Source organism: Oncorhynchus mykiss, chromosome 10 (assembly GCF_057628025.1).
Source record: "Oncorhynchus mykiss isolate SJ-2025 chromosome 10, ASM5762802v1, whole genome shotgun sequence".
Taxonomy (NCBI): domain Eukaryota; kingdom Metazoa; phylum Chordata; class Actinopteri; order Salmoniformes; family Salmonidae; genus Oncorhynchus; species Oncorhynchus mykiss.
In genome coordinates, this window is record NC_143031.1 from 52,865,931 (window position 1) to 52,890,828 (window position 24,898).

At 44.7% G+C, this 24,898-nt stretch overlaps 1 protein-coding gene across 2 annotated transcripts in view; it reads left to right on the forward strand.

Moving 5' to 3' along the window:
- abcg4a (ATP binding cassette subfamily G member 4a) overlaps positions 1–24,898 on the forward strand; it is a 42,937-nt gene that overhangs the window by 9,289 nt on the left and 8,750 nt on the right. Inside the window, exons 3-5 of one of the 2 annotated variants that reach the window (XM_021619008.3) lie at positions 20,960–21,077; positions 21,303–21,435; positions 21,819–21,869. In XM_021619008.3, coding sequence (XP_021474683.2) covers positions 20,960–21,077; positions 21,303–21,435; positions 21,819–21,869 — 302 coding nt within the window. Of the gene's footprint in view, positions 1–20,959; positions 21,078–21,302; positions 21,436–21,656; positions 21,676–21,818; positions 21,870–24,898 lie in introns of those variants that run through there. The other variant, XM_090187098.1, reaches the window with a different exon arrangement.

Here is a 24,898-nt window from a genome sequence, read left to right on the forward strand (position 1 = left end):
ATGGCAGTTTTGGAGCAGTGGCTTCTTCCTTGCTGAGCGGCCTTTCAGGTTATGTCGATATAGGACTCGTTTTACTGTGGATACCTTTGTACCTGTTTCCTTCAGCATCTTCACAAGGTCCTTAGCTGTTGTTCTGGGATTGATTTGCACTTTTCACAAAATACGTTCATCTCTAGGTACAGAACGTGTCTCCTTCCTGAGCGGTATGACAGCTGCGTGGTCCCACTGTTTGTACAGATGAACGTGGTACCTTCAGGCGTTTGGAAATTACTCCCAAGGATTAACCAGACTTGTGGAGGTCTACAATTTTTTTTTGAGGTCTTTGCTGATTTCTTTTGATTTCCCCATGATGTCAAGCAAAGAGGCACTGAGTTTGAAGGTAGGCCTTGAAATGCATCCACAGGTACACCTTCAATTGACTGAAATTATGTCAATTAGAATATCAGAAGCTTCTAAAGCCATGAAATCATTTTCTGGAATTTTCCAAGCTGTTTAAAGGCACAGTCAACTTAGTGTATGTAAACTTCTGTCCCTCTGGAATTGTGATACAGTGAATTATAAGTGAAATAATCTGTCTGTAAACAATTGTTGGAAAAATTACTTGTGTCATGCACAAAGTGGATGTCCTAACTGACTTGCCAAAACTATAGTTTGTTAACAAGAAATTTGTGGAGTGGTTGAAAAACGAGTGAATTGTAAGACCTTACCATACCTATCTTGGTAGATTTTCTTACTCCTTGAACTCTTTTTATTCTCTCTGTGTGTCTGGAGTATCCAGCTCGAAGGACCAATGATCTGTATGCAACACACACACACACACGCACGCACGCACGCACGCGCGTCTGTCCTACCAGGCTGTATGGCTGCTGTATATTTGTGCTGTGTTCAGCAGAGTTTAGACACAATAAATAATTTACACTAGCAGCCTGCCCCCCCCCTACCCTCCAACCCATCTCACGATGTACGATACACCCAGGTTATGGGCTACACCAGGCAGACAGACTGGCCCAATATACGATTGATCTGCTCATTAAATATTAATGGCATTTAAACCCACCAGCCTGATTAATGAGCAACTTCGAAGCCTTGGAGTCTCCAGAATGACACAAAATGGTTCTGGTTGGCCATACCTCTCTGTCAGGACAACGTCCTCCTTAGACCAGGGGCGGCAGGGTAGCCTAGTGCTAGCCTAGCCCCGAGCTGACAAGGTTTGTGTGTGTGTGTGTGTGTGTGTGTGTGTGTGTGTGTGTGTGTGTGTGTGTGTGTGTGTGTGTGTGTGTGTGGCAATCTGTCGTTCTGCCCCTGAACAGGCAGTTAACCCACTGTTCCTAGGCCGTCATTGAAAATAAGAATTTGTTCTTAACTGACTTGCCTAGTTAAATAAAGGTAAAATAAAAAAGACCAAACCCCTACACCATGTCTTTGTGTCCTCCACAGGTTCTTCATTTATAGGCTACATGGCGCATAATAATACAGTATGTCTGATTTTGTCATACATCCTATCTTTCTACTGTTGTTTATCTCATGTTCTATTGATGTCCATTATGGGTGTTGGGTAGATGTGTATTCCACTGTGTTTGTAGAGGGGCTCTGTGCATTCCACTCGTAGATAACACAACCACAATCATTGAACATGAAGCATGGTGTTGCAGTAAGTCAGATCCACATTCCATCACTGCTGTTGTTGGTCTTATGTTATTGATGTCCATTAGGGACAGTGAGGTGGAAGTGGTCCAGTACCTTCATGTCTAGTAGTAATGATAGTAGAGACAAAAGGGGCAGACAGTAATGGAATCACATGGTCAGACTGGGAGACAGTGTGTGTGTGTACGTATGTATAGAGCCTGCATGTGCACATTCGAATGTGCATGTGTGCGTATGCGCCTGTGTGTCTGGGTCCAAATGGGAAATGGGGTAGAGAGAGAGATTCCTGACTGAAGGCTGGTCTGATCGATAACTAACCCCTTTGTTCATGCATTGAATTGAAACGTTGTTACATCAGCATTCTCCATTCAATCAGTGGTTTTTGCCCACTGTTTTGTTGTTCAACTCTGCATGTAGCTAACCTCTCCTAGCCTTTCCCTGTTATCCATATACACATGTAAAGGTATGTCTGTGGTCTGTGCCCTTATTTATATGTGTAGCTACATGTATTGTAGCCTATCCCAGTATTGCATGAAGAAGTGGTGTCTGTCTCCCATAGAGGCTGCATAGGTTATTCAGTTCATTGAGAGACTATTTACCCCTTCAGTAACATAGATATGCATAGATATAGATATGCATAGGTGGATGCCTAAGATAAGATAATGACTGTGTTGTCCCTGTGGGGAAATACAGGAGGGTATGCATACACAATCAAAACACAATCAAGCATAGATAAGGATATATACAGGCAATACATACAGGTTGAAAAAAGTGCAGTTCATGAGCGATCAATGATTCATCTGTAAATGTTTTACACTATACACATCAGTACATGCCATCAACTACAAAAGCAACTGAAGGCCAGCCAACTGGTTCTACTAGTGGTTTTTAATATAGGATTGTACAGTATTGTATGGAGAAGCTGAGTCTCTCATATAAAAGCTGAATACTGTACGTTATTTTGAGTCTGACTGACTGAAACCTTCCTGGCATTAGCCCTATTTAACCCTTCACTGGCTCGTATCTCTCTCACAGACTCACTGCATCCCTAGAAGTCTCTACTACCTGTTACTTTTCATTTGGTTCAAATGTCATTATATTCTAATAGGCTTAGTCAATAGACTAAGCAATATTTTTTGTTCTTCCATTTTGAGCCACCTAAACATTTTTCCTTCATCAAAATGAGCAGAGAGAATGAGAACGAGCAATAATGTGATGGTGTGGAGCAGAGCATTGTGCTCCAGGATATGCTTTTGCACCCAATAGATATTATGAAGATCTCAGCAGAAGGGTGGGGGGGGGAGGAGGCTGTGGAGAGGGGCCCAGGGAGAGGACCGTAATATCTCAGGAGTCTGTGTGATTCTCAGAGAGAACAACACAACACATTAGGGTGAAGAGAAAGCTGTAATAACAGATGACTTCTGAGATTCAGCTGAGAGAGAAATCGGAACATGAAGGTTGAAAAGGAGCCGTAATATCTGAGGATTTTTGTGGTTCACATGAAGTGGAACAGGATGCATAAGGAGAGTCAATCAGTGAGAGCACCATTGCTTTGATTGGTCGGCTCTCGTGTGGAGTAAAGACCCATGTGAGGGTCAGGTGGGGCATGGCAGCCACCCCTTCTCATTCATTTTTTTTTTTTTTTTATTAATTTTTTTTAACCACCTTTTTCTCCCCAATTTCGTGGTATCCAATTGTTGTAGTAGCTACTATCTTGTCTCATCGCTACAACTCCCGTACGGGCTCGGGAGAGACGAAGGTTGAAAGTCATGCGTCCTCCGATACACAACCCAACCAAGCCGCACTGCTTCTTAACACAGCACGCATCCAACCCGGAAGCCAGCCGCACCAATGCGCCGGAGGAAACACCGTGCACCTGGCCACCTTGGTTAGCGCACACTGCGCCCGGCCCGCCACAGGAGTCGCTGGTGCGCGATGAGACAAGGACACCCCTACCGACCAAGCCCTCCCTAACCCGGGCGACGCTAGGCCAATTGTGCGTCGCCCCACGGACCTCCCGGTCACGACAGAGCCTGGGCGCGAACCCAGGAACTCTGATGGCACAGCTGGCGCTGCAGTACAGCGCCCTTAACCACTGCGCCACCCGGGAGGCCCCTTCTCATTCATTTTTATAGTCGCCATCCCTGTGATGCCCATTTATGCCTGGGAGGATGGATGAGGATAAATAAGATTACGGATGACGTAACGTCAGTTCAGGCACGGAGTGTGTGTGTGTGTGTGTCATTTGAAGCTGAGGAGAGGGGGTGGATGGCGTTCTGAACAGGAGAGCCTAGAATGGGTCCTGTCATGCAGCCCCCCCCCCCCCCGCAGGTGTCTGGAGCTCTTCCTTCTGTTATTTCCTGCTATCTGGTCCACACACGCATACACACACCTGGTCATTTCTACACTCCTCACGTCCCACAACGGCTCTGCTTCATTCACAAGGCCTGTGGATTTTCAGCTTGTAGGTAACTACTGGCACTAAATCATCTAGATATATTGAGTATGGTTACATGCACACAATAATACTATTATTTTGGATAGTCAGATTAATATAATAGTTTTGTTTCAAACATTTAAATGCTTTGCAACGAGAACGACTTCCCTAATAATCCTGTTTACAGTATATATTTTTATTTTTATTTTTTTTATTTCACCTTTATTTAACCAGGTAGGCAAGTTGAGAACAAGTTCTCATTTACAATTGCGACCTGGCCAAGATAAAGCAAAGCAGTTCGACACATACAACGACACAGAGTTACTTACACATGGAGTAAAACAAACATACAGTCAATAATACAGTATAAACAAGTCTATATACAATGTGAGCAAATGAGGTGAGATAAGGGAGGTAAAGGCAAAAAGGCCATGGTGGCAAAGTAAATACAATATAGCAAGTAAAACACTGGAATGGTAGATTTGCAAAGTAGAAATAAAAATAATGGGGTGCAAAGGAGCAAAATAAATAAATAAATAAAATACAGTAGGGAAAGAGGTAGTTGTTTGGGCTAGATTATAGGTGGGCTATGTACAGGTGCAGTAATCTGTGAGCTGCTCTGACAGTTGGTGCATAAAGCTTAAAGCTAGTGAGGGAGATAAGTGTTTCCAGTTTCAGAGATTTTTGTAGTTCGTTCCAGTCATTGGCAGCAGATAACTGGAAGGAGAGGCGGGTAAATGACATCGCCAAAGTCGAGGATTGGTAGGATGGTCAGTTTTACAAGGGTATGTTTGGCAGCATGAGTGAAGGATGCTTTGTTGCGAAATAGGAAGCCAATTCTAGATTTAACTTTGGATTGGAGATGTTTGATATGGGTCTGGAAGGAGAGTTTACAGTCTAACCTGACACCTAAGTATTTGTAGTTGTCCACGTATTCTAAGTCAGAGCCGTCCAGAGTAGTAATGTTGGACAGGCGGGTAGGTACAGGTAGCGATCGGTTGAAGAGCATGCATTTAGTTTTACTTGTATTTAAGAGCAATTGGAGGCCACGGAAGGAGAGTTGTATGGCATTGAAGCTTGCCTGGAGGGTTGTTAACACAGTGTCCAAAGAAGGGCCAGAAGTATACAGAATGGTGTCGTCTGCGTAGAGGTGGATCAGAGACTCACCAGCAGCAAGAGCGACCTCATTGATGTATACAGAGAAGAGAGTCGGTCCAAGAATTGAACCCTGTGGCACCCCCATAGAGACTGCCAGAGGTCCGGACAGCAGACCCTCCGATTTGACACACTGAACTCTATCAGAGAAGTAGTTGGTGAACCAGGCGAGGCAATCATTTGAGAAACCAAGGCTGTCGAGTCTGCCGATGAGGATGTGGTGATTGACAGAGTCGAAAGCCTTGGCCAGATCAATGAATACGGCTGCACAGTAATGTTTCTTATCGATGGCGGTTAAGATATCATTTAGGACCTTGAGCGTGGCTGAGGTGCACCCATGACCAGCTCTGAAACCAGATTGCATAGCAGAGAAGGTATGGTGAGATTTGAAATGGTCGGTAATCTGTTTGTTGACTTGGCTTTCGAAGACCTTAGAAAGGCATGGTAGGATAGATATAGGTCTGTAGCAGTTTGGGTCAAGAGTGTCACCCCCTTTGAAGAGGGGGATGAGCGCAGCTGCTTTCCAATCTTTGGGAATCTCAGACGACACGAAAGAGAGGTTGAACAGGCTAGTAATAGGGGTGGCAACAATTTTGGCAGATAATTTTAGAAAGAAAGGGTCCAGATTGTCTAGCCCGGCTGATTTGTAGGGGTCCAGATTTTGCAGTTCATTCAGAACATCAGCTGAGCAGATTTGGGAGAAGGAGAAATGGGGAAGGCTTGGGCGAGTTGTTGTGGGGGGTGCAGTGCTGTTGACCGGGGTAGGAGTAGCCAGGTGGAAGCATGGCCAGCCGTAGAAAAATGCTTATTGAAATTCTCAATTATGGTGGATTTATCAGTGGTGACAGTGTTTCCTATCTTCAGTGCAGTGGGCAGCTGGGAGGAGGTGTTCTTATTATCCATGGACTTTACAGTGTCCCAGAACTTTTTTGAGTTAGTGTTGCAGGAAGCAAATTTCTGCTTGAAAAAGCTAGCCTTGGCTTTTCTAACTGCCTGTGTATAATGGTTTCTAGCTTCCCTGAACAGCTGCATATCACGGGGGCTGTTCGATGCTAATGCAGAACGCCATAGGATGTTTTTGTGTTGGTTAAGGGCAGTCAGGTCTGGGGAGAACTAAGGGCTATATCTGTTCCTGGTTCTACATTTCTTGAATGGGGAATGTTTATTTAAGATGGTTAGGAAGGCATTTAAAAAAAATATCCAGGCATCCTCTACTGACGGGATGAGATCAATATCCTTCCAGGATACCCCGGCCAGGTCGATTAGAAAGGCGTGCTCGCTGAAGTGTTTCAGGGAGCGTTTTACAGTGATGAGTGGAGGTCGTTTGACCGCTGACCCATTACGGATGCAGGCAATGAGGCAGTGATCGCTGAGATCTTGGTTGAAAACAGCAGAGGTGTATTTAGAGGGCAAGTTGGTTAGGATGATATCTATGAGGGTGCCCGTGTTTAAGGCTTTGGGGAGGTACCTGGTAGGTTCATTGATAATTTGTGTGAGGTTGAGGGCATCAAGTTTAGATTGTAGGATGGCTGGGGTGTTAAGCATGTTCCAGTTTAGGTCGCCTAGCAGCACAAGCTCTGAAGATAGATGGGGGGCAATCAGTTCACATATGGTGTCCAGAGCACAGCTGGGGGCAGAGGGTGGTCTATAGCAGGCGGCAACGGTGAGAGACTTGTTTTTAGAGAGGTGGATTTTTAAAAGTAGAAGTTCAAATTGTTTGGGTACAGACCTGGATAGTAGGACAGAACTCTGCAGGCTATCTTTGCAGTAGATTGCAACACCGCCCCCTTTGGCAGTTCTATCTTGTCTGAAAATGTTGTAGTTTGGAATTAAAATGTCTGAATTTTTGGTGGTCTTCCTAAGCCAGGATTCAGACACAGCTAGAACATCCGGGTTGGCAGAGTGTGCTAAAGCAGTGAATAGAACAAACTTAGGGAGGAGGCTTCTAATGTTAACATGCATGAAACCAAGGCTATTACGGTTACAGAAGTCGTCAAAAGAGAGCGCCTGGGGAATAGGAGTGGAGCTAGGCACTGCAGGGCCTGGATTCACCTCTACATCGCCAGAGGAACAGAGTAGGAGTAGAATAAGGGTGCGGCTAAAAGCAATAAGAATTGGTCGTTTAGAACGTCAAAGGAGGTTTCTGGGGGCGATAAAATAGCATCAAGGTATAATGTACAGACAAAGGTAAGGTAGGATGTGAATACAGTGCAGGTAAACCTAGGTATTGAGTGATGAAGAGAGAGATATTGTCTCTAGAAACATAATTGAAACCAGGAGATGTCATTGCATGTGTGGGTGGTGGAACTAATAGGTTGGATAAGGTATAATGAGCAGGACTAGAGGCTCTACAGTGAAATAAGCCAATAAACACTAACCAGAACAGCAATGGACAAGGCATATTGACATTAAGGAGAGGCATGCTCAGTCGAGTGATCAAAAGGGTCCAGTGAGTGGAGAGGTTGGTTGGCGGTCACGGCGATTTAGACAGCTAAATCGGTAGCAAGCTAGCATAGGAGCAAGCTAGCATAGAATGGAGGTCTGTTATTAGCCAACTCTTGCGTTCCGTCAGTAGATTAGTGGGTTTCCGTGTGGTAGAGGGGATTAATCCAAATCACACAACAACAACAAAAATAAAAACAATAGATATAGTTATAGAGGCCCAAGAAGAAAAATAAATAAATAAATAAAAAAAATAAAAATTGTCCGATTGTCTATTCAGATAGCAGCCGATAAGATAGCCAACGGCTAGCAGGCCGCAGATGGGCGCCCAGGCAACGTTGCGCCGGAGGAGCCAGCCGGACAATTCCCTCGGGTAGACAACGTCGGCAGTCCAACTGTGAAGGCCCGGTGGGGCTCCGCGTAGGCAGCAAAACGGGTCCGGATAGGTGACTGCAGCCCAGGATTGATGGAACTCTTCAGCTGGCTAGCTCCGGAACAATTGATGTTAGCTCCGGAATCGACGAAAGCCGATAGTCACACGGATAGCAGCTAGCTAGCTGTGAGATCCAGGTATGGATGTCCAGAGCCAGCGGCCGAAATCCGGTATGTTCCGTTCCGAGCCGCGCTGCGCTGCACCGCGCCGTACAAAACTGGCGATAGATTCTCGAGCCAAAGGACAGCCGATGACCACAAACCGTGGTTAGCTGAGTACTAACGATTAGCCAGTAAATAAGCTAACTAGCTTCTGAACCAGCTTCAGAGTAGCTTCTGGACCAGCTTCTGGCTAGCTCCCGGCTAGCTTCTGGCTAATTTCTGGCTAGCCTCTCGGAGGATTACAGATCTGAGGTAAATAATACTTTTTTATATAAATATAAATTGGTGAAGCGGATTGCAGGAGAGTGTTCTGAAGATGAGTTTTTGGAAAAGTTTTTGGAAAATTAAAAATGTATGTGAAAAAAAAAAAATTGTAAATATATCTATATATTTATATACACGACAGGACGAGGACAAAAATAAGTCTGAACTGCTATGCCATCTTGGGAAGTAGTAACAATAAGCTACATGGATATGGACACATCTGAAATCAGGCTTGCTTGGACTGAAGACTGTGTGATGCACTATGATCTCCTGTGCTGTACCACAGAGAGACTGAAAGTTCCAGACTACCCTGAGCCCATAGCCACATGAGAGCAGTGTAAGGGAGGCGGAAGAAGGGTGTGTGGGTGCGTATGTGCGTCTGTGCCCACGCATGTGTCTGTGTTTGTGCGTGTGTCTGTGTTTCGCTGCGTGAATGGGCAAGAGTCTTACCGTATGTGACATAAACAATATGGAGGAAAGTCATCTCACCTCTTTCTATGACACAGCAGACAATGTGAGGGTGAATAACCACATCAGTATGCGACATCAGCAACACAGGGTTAGACACTCCACCCGCAGCAGTAGGCTAGATCATTAGTATGCGCTACACGCAGAGGAAGAGCTATTTCTCTGACAGGGGGCTGCTCCCCTGTCTGTCTGTGGTGTATCCAATGGATGTAAGACACTGCAGGGGAGGGGGAGGAGGGGTGAGGATAGGAATGGCAGCCATTAGACATCAGGAGGAATGTGCTGGGGATGAAGAAGTGTGTGTGTGTATGTATGTGGTGAAGGTGACCTGTAATATTGCCAGAGGGTTTCAGTCACACTGGTTTCAGTCAGACTCTAAATAATCTCTGTGAACTGAATAACCTATTCAGCTTCTATATGAGAGACACAGCTTCTCCATACAATACTGGGATACAATACTATACAATACTGTATTAAAAGACAGCAGGCTGGTATTCAGTTGATATTGTAGTTGACAGAGTGTACTGATGTTTACTGTATAGTGTACACAAACAAGAGAAACATCTGACAGGAAACAACCAATAGTGCCTGATAACTGATAACAAAAGAGTGCTCTATAAAGGGTAAGTAATGAGGGAGTAATGAAGTCCAGGTGTGACTGATGATGAGACGCAGGTGTGCGTAAAGATGGAAGGCCAGGACCGGTGGTTAGTAGACCGGCGACGTCGAGAGGGAGAGCAGGAGTAGACGGTGAAGGTGGAATTCTCGGATGATGTTGGGATCTCGAATGTCGTCCACCGGAACTCAGCACCCCTCCCACGACATCGGGAGTCCAGGAGTGATCTGACAGCAGAGGCAGGGCTCCACTCGATGTCCAAGGGAGGCGGAGGGGTGTCAAACAGCAATCACTAACTCAGAGAGGTTGCTGCCCACATGGAGACCCAATCACTGTTTAATCACTGTTGACTCTTTAATAAATGGATCATTAGTCACTTTAAACAATGCCACTCTAAATAATGCCACTTTAATAATGTCTACATATCTTACATTACTTATATCACATGTGCAATGGGGCAAATAAGTATTTAGTCAGCCACCAATTGTGCAAGTTCTCCCACTTAAAAAGATGAGAGAGGCCTGTAATTTTCATCATAGGTACACATCAACTATGACAGACAAAATGAGAAAAAAAATCCAGAAAATCACATTGTAGGATTTTTTATGAATTTATTTACAAATTATGGTGGAAAATAAGTATTTGGTCACCTACAAACAAGCAAGATTTCTGGCTCTCACAGACCTGTAACTTCTTATTTAAGAGGCTCCTCTGTCCTCCACTCGTTACCTGTATTAATGGCACCTTTTTGAACTTGTTATCAGTATAAAAGACACCTGTCCACAACCTCAAACAGTCACACTCCAAACTCCACTATGGCCAAGACCAAAGAGCTGTTAAAGGACACCAGAAACAAAATTGTAGACCTGCACCAGGCTGGGAAGAGTGAATCTGCAATAGGTAAGCAGCTTGGTTTGAAGAAATCAACTGTGGGAGCAATTATTAGGAAATGGAAGACATACAAGACCACTGATAATCAGATAATCAAGACCGCTGATAATCTCCCTTGATCTGGGGCTCCACGCAAGATCTCACCCCGTGGGGTCAAAATGATCACAAGAACGGTGAGCAAAAATCCCAGAACCACACAGGGGGACCTAGTGAATGAATCCTGCAGTGCCAGACGTGTCCCCCTGCTTAAGCCAGTACATATCCAGGCCCGTCTGAAGTTTGCTAGAGAGCATTTGGATGATCCAGAAGAAGATTGGGAGAATGTCATATAGCAAGATGAAATCAAAATAGAACTTTTTGGTAAAAACTCAACTCGTCGTGTTTGGAGGACAAAGAATGCCCTAGTTGCACCCAAAGAACACCATACCTACTGTGAAGCATGGAAGCATCATGCTTTGGTGCTGGTTTTCTGCAAAGGGACTAGGACGACTGATCCGTGTAAAGGAAACAATGAATGGGGCCATGTATCGTGAGATTTTGAGAAAAAACCTCCTTCCATCAGCAAGGGCATTGAAGATGAAACGTGTCTGGGTCTTTCAGCATGACAATGATCCCAAACACACCGCCCGGGCAACGAAGGAGTGGCTTCGTAAGAAGCATTTCAAGGTCCTGGAGTGGCCTAGCCAGTCTCCAGATCTCAACCCCATAGAAAATCTTTGGAGGGAGTTGAAAGTCCGTGTTGCCCAGCAACAGCCCCAAAACATCACTGCTCTATAGGAGATCTGCATGGAGGAATGGGCCAAAATACCAGCAACAGTGTGTGAAAACCTTGTGAAGACTTACAGAAACCGTTTGACCTCTGTTATTGCCAACAAAGGGTATATAACAGTATTCAGATACACTTTTGTTATTTACCAAATGCTACCAAATTCATTAAAAATCCTACAATGTGATTTTCTGGAAATTATCATTTTGTCTGTCATAGTTGAAGTGTACCTATGATGAAAATTACAGGCCTCATCTTTTTAAGTGGGAGAATGGCACAATTGGTGGCTGACTAAATACTTTTTTGCCCCACTGTATATACTGCATTTTATACCATCTACAGCACCTTGCCTATGCCACTCAACCATCGCTCATCTATATACTCATATGTACATATTCTCATTCACTCCTTTCGATTTGTGTGTATTAGATAGTTGTTGGGAATTGTTAGATATTACTACACTGTTGGAACTAGAAGCACCAGCATTTTGCTACACTCGCATTAACATCTGATAACCATGTGTAATTGACCAATAAAATTGTGTTTTATTTGGTGGAGAGCCAGACGCGATCACCAGGATGGAACACGGGAGCGTCACTGTGGTGGTGATCCCTTGCTCTTTCTGATGGAGGACGGCACGCTGTCTCACGTGGGCATTGTTCCATACCTCTTCTGCATGCCATAACCACTCGTCCACCGCAGGAGCTTCGGTCTGGCTCGGAGTCCACGGAGCCAGGGCTGGCTAGAACACACTGGAAGGAAGTCAGCCCGGTGGAGGAATGTTGCCATGAATTCAAATAAAATAAAATAAAATGTATTTATATAGCCCTTCGTACATCAGCTGATATCTCAAAGTGCTGTACAGAAACCCAGCCTAAAACCCCAAACAACAAGAAAAACTCCCTAGAAAGGCCAAAACCTAGGAAGAAACCTAGAGAGGAACCAGGCTATGTGGGGTGGCCAGTCCTCTTCTGGCTGTGCCGGGTGGAGATTATAACAGAACATGGCCAAGATGTTCAAATGTTCATAAATTACTAGCATGGACAAATAATAATAAGGCAGAACAGCTGAAACTGGAGCAGCAGCACGGCCAGGTGGACTGAGGACAGCAAGGAGTCATCATGTCAGGTAGTCCTGAGGCATGGTCCTAGGGCTCAGGTCCTCCGAGAGAGAGAAAGAAAGAGAGAATTAGAGAGAGCACGCTTAAATTTACACAGGACACCGAATAGGACAGGAGAAGAACTCCAGATATACAGTGCCTTGCAAAAGTATTCGGCCCCCTTGAACTTTGCGACCTTTTTGCCACATTTCAGGCTTCAAACATAAAGATATAAAACTGTATTTTTTTGTGAAGAATCAACAACAAGTGGGACACAATCATGAAGTGGAACGACATTTATTGGATATTTCAAACTTTTTTAACAGATCAAAAACTGAAAAATTGGGCGTGCAAAACTATTCAGCCCCCTTAAGTTAATACTTTGTAGCGCCACCTTTTGCTGCGATTACAGCTGTAAGTCGCTTGGGGTATGTCTCTATCAGTTTTGCACATCGAGAAACTGACATTTTTTCCCATTCCTCCTTGCAAAACAGCTTGAGCTCAGTGAGGTTGGATGGAGAGCATTTGTGAACAGCAGTTTTCAGTTCTTTCCACAGATTCTCGATTGGATTCAGGTCTGGACTTTGACTTGGCCATTCTAACACCTGGATATGTTTATTTTTGAACCATTCCATTGTAGATTTTGCTTTATGTTTTGGATCATTGTCTTGTTGGAAGACAAATCTCCGTCCCAGTCTCAGGTCTTTTGCAGACTCCATCAGGTTTTCTTCCAGAATGGTCCTGTATTTGGCTCCATCCATCTTCCCATCAATTTTAACCATCTTCCCTGTCCCTGCTGAAGAAAAGCAGGCCCAAACCATGATGCTGCCACCACCATGTTTGACAGTGGGCATGGTGTGTTCAGGGTGATGAGCTGTGTTGCTTTTACGCCAAACATAACGTTTTGCATTGTTGCCAAAAAGTTCAATTTTGGTTTCATCTGACCAGAGCACCTTCTTCCACATGTTTGGTGTGTCTCCCAGGTGGCTTGTGGCAAACTTTAAACGACACTTTTTATGGATATCTTTAAGAAATGGCTTTCTTCTTGCCACTCTTCCATAAAGGCCAGATTTGTGCAATATACAACTGAGCTGTAGATCTCTGCAGTTCATCCAGAGTGATCATGGGCCTCTTGGCTGCATCTCTGATCAGTCTTCTCCTTGTATGAGCTGAAAGTTTAGAGGGACGGCCAGGTCTTGGTAGATTTGCAGTGGTCTGATACTCCTTCCATTTCAATATTATCGCTTGCACAGTGCTCCTTGGGATGTTTAAAGCTTGGGAAATCTTTTTGTATCCAAATCCGGCTTTAAACTTCTTCACAACAGTATCTCGGACCTGCCTGGTGTGTTCCTTGTTCTTCATGATGCTCTCTGCGCTTTTGACGGACCTCTGAGACTATCACAGTGCAGGTGCATTTATACGGAGACTTGATTACACACAGGTGGATTGTATGTATCATCATTAGTCATTTAGGTCAACATTGGATCATTCAGAGATCCTCACTGAACTTCTGGAGAGAGTTTGCTGCACTGAAAGTAAAGGGGCTGAATAATTTTGCACGCCCAATTTTTCAGTTTTTGATCTGTTAAAAAAGTTTGAAATATCCAATAAATGTCGTTCCACTTCATGATTGTGTCCCACTTGTTGTTGATTCTTCACAAAAAAAATACAGTTTTATATCTTTATGTTTGAAGCCTGAAATGTGGCAAAAGGTCACAAAGTTCAAGGGGGCCGAATACTTTCGCAAGGCACTGTAACAAACTGACCCTAGCCCCCCGATAAATAAACTACTGCAGCATAAATACTGGAGGCTGAGGCAGGAGGGGTCAGGAGACACTGTGGCCCCATCTGAGGACACCCCCGGACAGGGCCAAACAGGAAGGATATAACCCCACCAACTTTGCCAAAGCACAGCCCCCACACCACTAGAGGGATATCTTCAACCACCAACTTACCATCCTGAGACAAGGCCGAGTATAGCCCACAAAGATCTCCGCCACGGCACAACCCAAGGGGTTGAATTCTAGGCGTATCATTCCAAGGAAGGAATCGGGCCCACTCCTACTGCCGGTCCTGGCAGTGAATCATCCGGAACCTCCCCAGCTCCTGGTTAATCCGCTCCACCTGCCCATTAGATTGAGGCCGGTACCCGGAAGTGAGGCTGACCGTGACCCCCAGCTTCTCCATGAAAGCACTCCATACATGGGATGTGAATTGAGGGCCATGATTGAAGACGATATTCCCCGGAAGGCCATAGTGCTGGAAGACCTGCTGGAACAGTGCCTCGACGACCTAGAGAGTGGTAGGGTGACCAGAGAGAGGGATGAAACGGCATGATTTTGAGAATCTGTCCATAACCACCAAAATGATGGTGAACCCATCAGCGGAGGGGAGATCAGTGACAAAATCAATGGAAAGATGAGACCAGGGAAGGTGAAAGACTTTACCTGCTGAAGCGTGCCAAGGAGATTTAAAATGTGTATGTAACGGATGTGAAACGGCTAGCTTAGTTAGCGGTGCGCGCTAAGTAGCGTTTCAATCAGTGACGTCACTTGCTCTGAGACCTTGAAGTAGTAGTTCCCCTTGCTCTGCAAGGGCCGTGGCTTTTGTGGAGCGATGGGTAACGATGCTTCGTGGGTGACTGTTGTTGATGTGTGCAGAAGGTCCCTGGTTCGCGCCCGGGTATGGGCGAGGGGACGGTCTGAAGTCATACTGTTACATGTACACACTGAACATGTGTTGACATGAGTTGACACAGCATCGTCCTGCGCCAAAGTGGGCCACCAGTATTTCTTAGAAAGGTATTGAGTGGTGCTGGTGATACCTGGGAGTCCAATGGTGAGGGATATGTGTGCCAAGGTCAGCACCCGATCTCTGACCCCAATGGGGGGCGTAGATGCGCTCCGGAAGGCAGGTGGCAGGAGTGGGTTCCCTCTCCAGAGCCTGTCGGATGTCCACATCTACGTCCCAAAACACGTGGCCATTGATACGGGAGGACTGGGCTGGCAGACACTCACAGGGCCCTCCACCGACGTTGAACTACAGGGTGCGGAAAAGCAGGTCCTCCGGCATCCTGGACCCCAGGCGGTAATCCTCCTCTCTGACCAGGAGAGGGTGGGATTATGGAGTTGGATCCACGGAAGGCGAAGGATGACGTTGTGCACAGGTGCGGAGGTGATGAGGAAAGAAAGGCTTTCCTGGTGCCTGGGTCCCACGGTGAGGGTGAGTGAAGCTGTGATGTGCGTAATAGTGTTGGGTCCCAATGGTCGCATGTCCAACGCTTGGACTGGAAATGGAGAGGAGACCTTGTATGAGGTGATGTGCAGGTAGGAGGCAAGGGCCTGGTCAATAAAATTGCCTGCTGCATGGGAATGTACTAGAGCTGAAGAAACAATAGATGAGGGACAGCCAGCTAGTGAAATCGATACAAAAAAAGATTTGCCGCAAAGTGATGGAGTACTCATGCCTAACCCAGGAGACGGATAATCACAGGGCCGTCCCTCTGCTCTCGTGGATTCCGGGTTGAGACGTACCGGACACCGTAGAAGCTGGTTCCCCTCCTGGCCACAATAAGGACATAGCCCTAACTGTCTCTGATGGCGTTGCTCAGCCGCGGGGAGGCGTGTGGCCCCTACCTACATGGGTTCAGGCTCTGACTGAGCACGTACTGCGCTGTGGTCATCCTGCTGTAGTTAGCGTAGGCGCTCCCCCTCCTCTCTGCCCTCCAGTGGACCCCCTGTGAACAGAGCCATGAACCCCTCTTAGGATCCCAGCTCCTCCTCTCTCCCAGATGGCCATAATCCACTCCAATGTCTGTCCGGTCAGCAGGAAAATAACCGTGGCAACCTTGGACCTCTCCGTGGTGGGGGCTCCCATCTGATGAGTGGAATAGAGGGAAGGGACAAACGGGCATCGCTGACCTGGGCGGACTGTTGGATGGGCTGGGGTGCAGGCTCACTGGGTCGACTTGTCCTCCGCTTGTTTGAGGTGACGCCTCTAGTGAATTGTCGAGACGTTGAAGAACGTGCAGGACCTCATCCAGTTGTGCCAGCTGGTCATGATGTTGGCAAAGTAGGTGTCCCTGTTCGCTGACCATTTGGGAGATGTCGTCATTAACTGCTGCTTCCATTTGGTGAGGCAGTATTCTGTAATGTTGACGCAGGGAGTCAGGAATCAGGTGCAGTTAGTGAGTTTAATATTAACGAACATAGAACGATACAAGACAAACATCCGACAAAAAAACATAACCAATAATGCCTAACCAAAACTGATAACAAAAGAGAGCTATATAAAGGGCAAGTAATCAGGGAGTAATGAAGTCCAGGTGTGACGCAGGTGTGCGTAAAGATGGGTTGCCAGGACCGGTGGTTAGGAGACCGGTGACGCTGAGTGCCGGAGAAGATGTGACAATTAAATGCATTTTCTCCCCTCGTCAATCTACACAAAATAACCCATAATGAAAAAGCAAAAAACAGGTTTTTATAAATGTTACCACATTTATAAAAAATAAAAAACAGAAATACCTTATTTACATAAGTATTCAGACCCTTTGCTATGGGACTACAAACTGAGCTCAGGTGCATCCTGTTTGAGCTCAGATGCATATCATCCTTGAGATGTTTCTGCAACTTGATTGGAGACCAACTGTGGGAAATTCAATTGATTGAACATGATTTGGAAAGGCACACACCTCTCTATATAAGGCCCCACAGTTGACAGTGCATGTCAGAGCAAAAACCAAGCCATGAGGTCGAGACAGAATTGTGTCGAGGCACAGATCTGGGGAAGGGTACCAAAACATTTCTGCAGCATTGAAGGTTCCCAAGAACACAGTGGCCTCCATCATTCTTAAACGGAAGAAGTTTGGAACCACCAAGACTCTTCCTAAAGCTTGCCGCCCAGCCAAACTGAGCAATCAGGGGAGAAGGGCCTTGGTCAGGGAGGAGGCCACGAACCCGATGGTCACTCTGACAGAGCTTCAGAGTTCTTCTGTAGAGATGGGAGAAGCTTCCCGAAGGACAACCATCTCTGTAGCACTCCACCAATCAGGCCTTTATTGTATAGTGGTCAGACAGAAGCCACTCCTCAGTAAAAGGCACATGACAGCCCACTTGGAGTTTGACAAAAGGAACCGAAAGGGCTGTCAGACCATGAGATACAAGATTCTCTGGTCTGATGAAACCTAGATTGAACTCTTTGGCCTGAATGCCAAGCATTTCGTCTGGAGGAAACCAGGCACCGCTCATCACCTAGCCAATACCATCCCTACGGGGAAGCATGGTGGTGGCAGCATCATGCTGTGGGGATTATTTTCAGCGGCAGATACTTGGAGACTTGTCAAGTTCAAGGGAAAGATGAATGGAGCAAAGTACAGAGATAGTTCCTGGATGAAAACCTGCTCCAGATCACTCAGGACCTCAGACTGGGGTGATTGTTCACCTTCCAACAGGACAACTTGAGAGAGAGAGGCAGGATAGAGATAAAGGAGAGAGAGGCAGGATAGAGAAAGGGGCAGGATAGAGATAAAGGAGAGAGAGACGGAGGCAGAAGATAGACAGGCAGGAGAGCGTTCAGTAAAGATACCTGGGACTCAGACTCACTCTGTCTATTTGGCTGGTGAGGAGGGGGTGAGCCGGGTAGCAATGACTTGATAGGGCATTGTTAGCACTCAGTTGGTGTCATTATAAGTGGATGTATCGTATCGCATTGCCAGACATATTGTATTCTCACATTAGCGGCTGGAGACGAGTCCAGTGGATGTATTGAGTTGCACCACCCACCCCACCATTTTGCCCTCAGAACAGCCTCAATTTGTTGGGGCCATGGACTCTACAAGGTGTCGAAAGCATTCCACAGCGAGCTGGTCCATGTTGACTCCAATGCTTCCCAAAGCGTGCACCAGCGTTGCAGTTCTTGACACAAATCGGTGCTCCTGGCCCCTTTTACAGTACCATACCCCAGTCAAAGGCACTTACATTTTTTAATGGCATTACATACCCAATCAATGTCTCAATTGTCTCAAGGCTAAAAAAATCCTTCTTTAATTAACCAGTCTCCTCCCCTTCATCTACACTGACTGAAGTACAGTGGTTTACGAAGGTATTCACCCCCCTTGGCATTTTTCCTATTTTGTTGCCTTACAAACTGTAATTAAAAAAAAAAAAAAATTGAGGCCATTTTATTTACACAGGATTGCCTACCACTTTGAAGATGCAAAATCATTTTAAATTGTGAAACAAACAAGAAATAAGACAAAAAATTGAAAACTTGAGGGTGCATAACTATTCACCCCCCCCAAAGTCAATACTTTGTTAGAGCCACCTTTTGCAGCAATTACAGCTGCAAGTCTCTTGGGGTATGTCTCTATAAGCTTGGTACATATGGCCAAAACATGCTTCAGCTCCTTCAAGTTGGATGGGTTCCACTGGTGTACAGCAAACTTTAAGTCATTCCACAGATGATCAATTGGATTGAGGTCTTGGCTTTGACTAGGCCATTCCAAGACATTTAAATGTTTCCCCTTAAACCACTCGAGTGTTGCTAAGCAGTATGCTTAGGGTCATTGTCCTGCTGGAAGGTGGACTTTTTTTAAACTAAGTATGTGACTTCTGAAGGTAATTTGTTGCACCAGATCTTATTTAGGGGCTTCATACATAGCAAAGGGGGTGAATACATATGCATATACCACTTTTCAGTTGTTGTTTTTTTTGTATTTTGTGAAACAAGTTTTTTTTTTTTCACTTCACAAATTTGGACTATTTTGTGTATGTTCATTACATGGAATCCAAATAAAAATCTATTTAAATTACAGGTTGTAATGCAACAAAATCAGAAAAACGCAAAGGGGATGAATACTTTTGCAAGGCACTGTGTATTTAATAAACGACAATAAAAGGCGATCATAGCTTTCGCCTAGATTCATTTGGTCAGTCTGTCATGGAAAGAGCAGGTGTTCTTAAGCTATTTGGGTCAGGGTCTGATCACTACTTTTCCATCAGAGCAAGGAATGCATATTGCATCTATGCCAATGTATTGTGCTGATATGTAACTCTTCCCAAGCAAGAAAAAAATGAATTGTCGCTCAAACAGAAAGGGGAACTAACAGAGTCACTGAAAACAACCAAAACAAAAAAGGTGGGGTTTTAGGAGGGGTTCTAAAAGACACTCACAGGGGTGTCCACTGAAAGTTGACTAGCAACATCAACTGGGACCAGAAAGACACCCACCATTAGCGCCCACTAAATTTGACCAAGAGGCAAACAAAACAAAAAAAACACACCAAACTTAAGACAGGAAGCAAACCAAAAAGTGGAGCAAAACAGAAACAGGGAAGATCAGACAAAAGATTGTCTGTCTAGAAATCAATTAGGGAGAGCAAACTAAAAGGTGTTAAACCTCCACATCTCTCAAGACAACAGGAGCCCTGGGACAGCACAGGTAAAACACCTTCCCACTAATGAGATGACAAACGAGCGCCGGTGTAACACATACTGACTAACGAGGTGAAACCAATCTGTGTGCCCCATGTGCTAACGTCCAACGTCTAAATATAAATGGAAAAACCAAAGCCTGTAACTGTGACCAATGATATGTGAACAAGCACTCTGTATATTGTATTTTGTTGTGTTTTTGTTATAGATGCTCAGTGTGAGAGGGCTCCACAATGCTGTATAGACTGATGACAGACATACCTTGTGTACTACTGTTGCTCTCTGAATTAATGTAATACTCTCTCAATGTATGTTGCTAGTGAGAGAGTTCCAGAACAGTATAGGCAGTGAAACTGACAGACAGCCATATGCTTTAATGCACTCTGTGGCACCGTTGGCCAAAGCTCTGGGGATGTCATATTCCTCGCTCTTCATCGATCCATCTCTCTATCCCCCCTTTCAATCTCCCTGTCTGTTCCAGTCTTAATCCTGATGTCTCCTCCCATACCTCTCCTTATTGGTTTAATCACCCTCTGTCTCCCTTCCCTCCTTTTCTATCCCCTTATCCCTTTTACATTTCACTGTTTCCATCCCTCCCTCTCAACCTTTCACTTGTTTACCATCTGATCACCTCTCTTTTATTAAACCCCATGCCCTCGGGTGTGTATGAACATTTCTAAAGCATAAATCACAGTCCACAGAACGCGCGCCTTCCCAACTTTCCCAACCAACGCGGTTCTGTGTATGCATCTTCTATTCATTTGAATGTGTTGACAGTTTAAGAAATAGGTTGAGCAACGCTGAGAATTCGAAAGTATGAAAGCCAACGGTCCAACATTCTAGAACATTGATGTGCGTAGGCATACACAATTTGGACTCTGATTGATGCTTAACACACTCATGGTAGAACTTCGATCCCTCAACACAGATACACATGAGAAGGATAGTTTTAAACAAGCTTTATCCTGTGAGTTTCCAATCCTGACAGACTGCGAATGTGTGGATCATCCCAGACCTGCGGTGTAGAGTCGGTATGGATTGTGAGAGTGTTGCATAGTGTTGCTTTGTTTCTTGTCCCTCAGGTTGCAAAGCCCTGCTCAAGTGTTTGGAGCCTGTTGTTGTTGGTTACTGACTGTTGTTTTTCCCGTCCCAGGTTACAAGGCCCTGTTAAAGTGTCTGTCAGGAAGGTTCTGTAGCAGGGAGCTCATCGGCATCATGGGGCCGTCAGGGGCTGGCAAGTCCACTCTGATGAACATCCTGGCTGGGTACAGGTGAGACGGGTCAGAATGGGCTTGGTCCAGGTGAGAACAGGATCGGGGGGAACTGTTGCATAGCAGTCCTACACTACTGTACTGAGATAGGAAACCATGGACTTTCTCTGATCTGAGAAAGTGGCCAAGATGCAGGAAGACCATATTGAATAAAACAGTCTCTGATCACTCAGATCAGATGCAAGTGTCACTCATTTATTGTTTGTTTCTATGTTTGTGTAACAGAGAGACGGGGATGAAGGGTCAGATCCGGGTGAACGGGCGGCCGAGGGATTTGCGTAGCTTCAGGAAGATGTCTTGTTACATCATGCAGGACGACATGCTGCTGCCAAACCTCACCACGCGGGAGGCCATGATGGTGAGGTCACCTTGCTTGTTAGTCAGGTTGATGGTGAGATCACCACAGAGATGATGGTGAGGTCATAGTTAGTTATGCTGCTGCCACACCTTACCACACAGGAGGTCATGATGGTGAGCTCACCCTTCTGTTAGACATGTAGGCCATGATGGTGATGTCACCTCACATATGTAGGCTATGATGATGAGATCACAGTTAAACATGCTGCTGCCATGCCACACCACGCGGGAGGCCATGATGGTGAGGTAACCTTATTACTTCCATGGAGACCATGATGGTGAGGTCACTGTTAGATGAATAGATAATGTTGTTGGATAAGGTGGTTGGCATGGACCTGACCCTTCTAGGGTTCATTTTCTCATGTTATGTCTCTCTTATATTAGGTGGCTGCCAATCTGAAGATGAAAGAGAGCATGGAAGTGAAAAAGGAATTGGTGAGTTTGACTTAATATACTGTAGTGGGATAATATTTGATATATAATATTATAAATACCTCACATCAAATAAAATGTTGTCACATGCGCCGAATACAACAGCTGTAGACCTTACCGTGAAATGCTTACTTACAAGCCCTTAACCAACAATACAGTTCAAGAAATAGAGTTAAGAAAATATTTACTAAATAAACTAAAGTAAAAAATAAAATAAAAAGTAACACAATAAGATAACAATACCGAGGCTATATACAGGGTGTACCGGTACTGAGCCAATGTGCGAGGGTACAGGTTAGTCGAGATAATTTAGGTAGGGGTAAAGTAACTATGGATAGATAATCAACAGCAAGTAGCAGCAGTTTAAAAACAAAGGGGGGGGGGGTTAATGTAAATAATCTGGGTGGCCATTTGATTAATTGTTCAGCAGGCTTATGGCTGTTAAAACCTTTCTAGGGCAGCTCGACAACATTCCGCTGAAAAGGAGAAATTCAAAAATATTTTTTTGAAATATGTACCTTTCACACATTAACAAGTCCAATGCAGCAAATGAAATATAAACATCTTGTTAATCTACCCATCATGTCCGATTTAAAAAATGCTTTACAGTGAAAGCACAACATATGATTATGTTAGGTCATAGCCAAGCCAAAAAAACCCACAGCCATTTTTCCAGCCAAAGATAGGAGTCACAAAAAGCAGAAATATAGATAAAATCCATCACTAACCTTTGATAATCTTCACCAGATGACACTCATAGGACATCATGTTACAGAATACATGTATGTTTTGTTCGATAATGTGCATATTTATATCCAAAAATCTCAGTTTACATTGGCACGTTACGTACAGTAATGTTTTCATAACAAAACATCCAGTGATTTTGCAGAAATACTCATAATAAACATTGATAAAAGATACAACTGTTATTCACAGAATTAAAGTTAGACTTCTCCTTAATGCAACCACTGTGTCAGATTTTTTTTAAACTTTACGGAAAAAGCATAATCTAAGAACGGCGCTCAGAACCCAAAACAGCCAGAGGAATATCCGTCATTTTGGAGTCAACAAAGTTAGAAATAACACCATAAATATTACATTATCTTTGATGATCAGAAGGCACTCCCAGGAATCCCAGTTCGACAATAAATGACTGATTTGTTCCATAAAGTCCATCATTTATGTCCAAATAGCCACTTGTTGTTAGCGCATTCAGCCCAGTAATCCATCTTCATGAGGCGCAGGCACTTCGTCCAGACAAAAACTCAAAAAGTTCCATTACAGTCCTTTAGAAACATGTCAAATGATATATGGAATCAATCTTTAGGATGTTTTTAACATAAAACATCAATAATGTTCCAACTGGAGAATTCCTTTGTCTGAAGAAAAGCACTGGAACGAGAGGTAACTCTGTCGGGAGCGAGCGTCATGAGACCAAGGCACTCTGCCAGACCACTGACTCAAAGAGGTCTCATTGAGCCCCTCCTTTATAGTAGAATCCTCATTCAAGTTTCTAAAGACGGTTGACATCTAGTGGAAGCCATAGGAAGTGCAACTTTATCCATATCTCAATGTGTACTCGGTAGGCCAAGCTTTGAAAAACTACAAACCTCAGATGTCCCACTTCCTGGTTGGATTTTTCTCAGGTTTTCTCCTGCCATATGAGTTATGTTGTACTCACAGACATCATTCAAACAGTTTTAGAAACTTCAGAGTGTTTTCTATCCAATACCAATACTAATATGCATATGTTAGCATCTGGGACAGAGTAGGAGGCAGTTCACTCTGGGCATGCTATTCATCCAAAAGTGAAAATGCTGCCCCCTATCCCAAAAAGGTTTTAAAGAGCCTTTTGGACCTAGACTTGACGCTCTGGTGAAATTTAGGTCCTGGATGGCAGGAAACGTGGCCCCAGTGATGTACTGGGGCTTACGCACTACCCTCTGTAGTGCCTTACGGTCGGATGCTGAGCAGTTGCCATACCAGACGGTGATGCAACCGGTCAGGATGCTCTCGATGGTGCAGCTGTACAACTTTTTGAGGATCTGGGGTACCATGCCAAATCTTTTTACGACTGTCTTGGTGTGTTTGGACCATGATAATTTGTTGGTGATTTCATCATGTGACTCATGATAAGACTGTGCAATTGTCCTATTAAAAGGTGTATCTGACTCCATAAAGATGATTTAACAATATGCAAGAGACAATAGCTGAGTTGCAGTAACAGAAAGGTCAATAAATGTATTTAATTACTTTGTAAAAGGGATGATAACATTATACAAAGCATAAGATTAAGTCACAAAGCATTAACAAGCATTACAAGGCATTATTCTAGACACCTCGATTCACGTTGAGGAACAATGGGTAAGTAATTCTGCTTTGAAAGTTGATCAACTTGTAACCTCACTTTTGAGAAAATGGCCTTTGAACGTTTTGGTACCGACTGGAGAGCTCTTCTTTGTCTACACCCATTCAGCATCACACCCTTTTAAGCTTTAGCCCCACCCATCTCTTTTAAGGGGGAGGCAGGGTAGCCTAGTGGTTAGAGCGTTGGACTAGTAACCGGAAGGTTGCAAGTTCAAATCCCTGAGCTGACAAGGTACAAATCTGTCGGTCTGCCCCTGAACAGGCAGTTGACCCACCTAGGCCGTCATTGAAAATAAGAATTTATTCTAATCAGCATCCAACGTTTTAGGAGAAAGCTCCAAATCTAACCTATGCTGAAAGTAGAATCTAGATGGTCTACCAAACAAGGTAAAAATATGTTGTTCTGTCCCTGAGCAAAGCAGTTAACCCACTGTTCCCCGGGCATCGAAGACGTGGATGTTGATTAAGGCAGCCCGCACCTCTCTGATTCAGAGGGGTTGGGTTAAATGCGGAAGACACATTTCAGTTGAATACATTGTTGGACAACTGAATAGGTATCTCCCTTTCCCTACTCTGATGGCCGGCAGGCTGTCAAAAATGTGCAGGAGGATTTCCTCTGCCTACGTTCCAACAGCACCTGACCATACGCCCTTCCCTTTTACAGA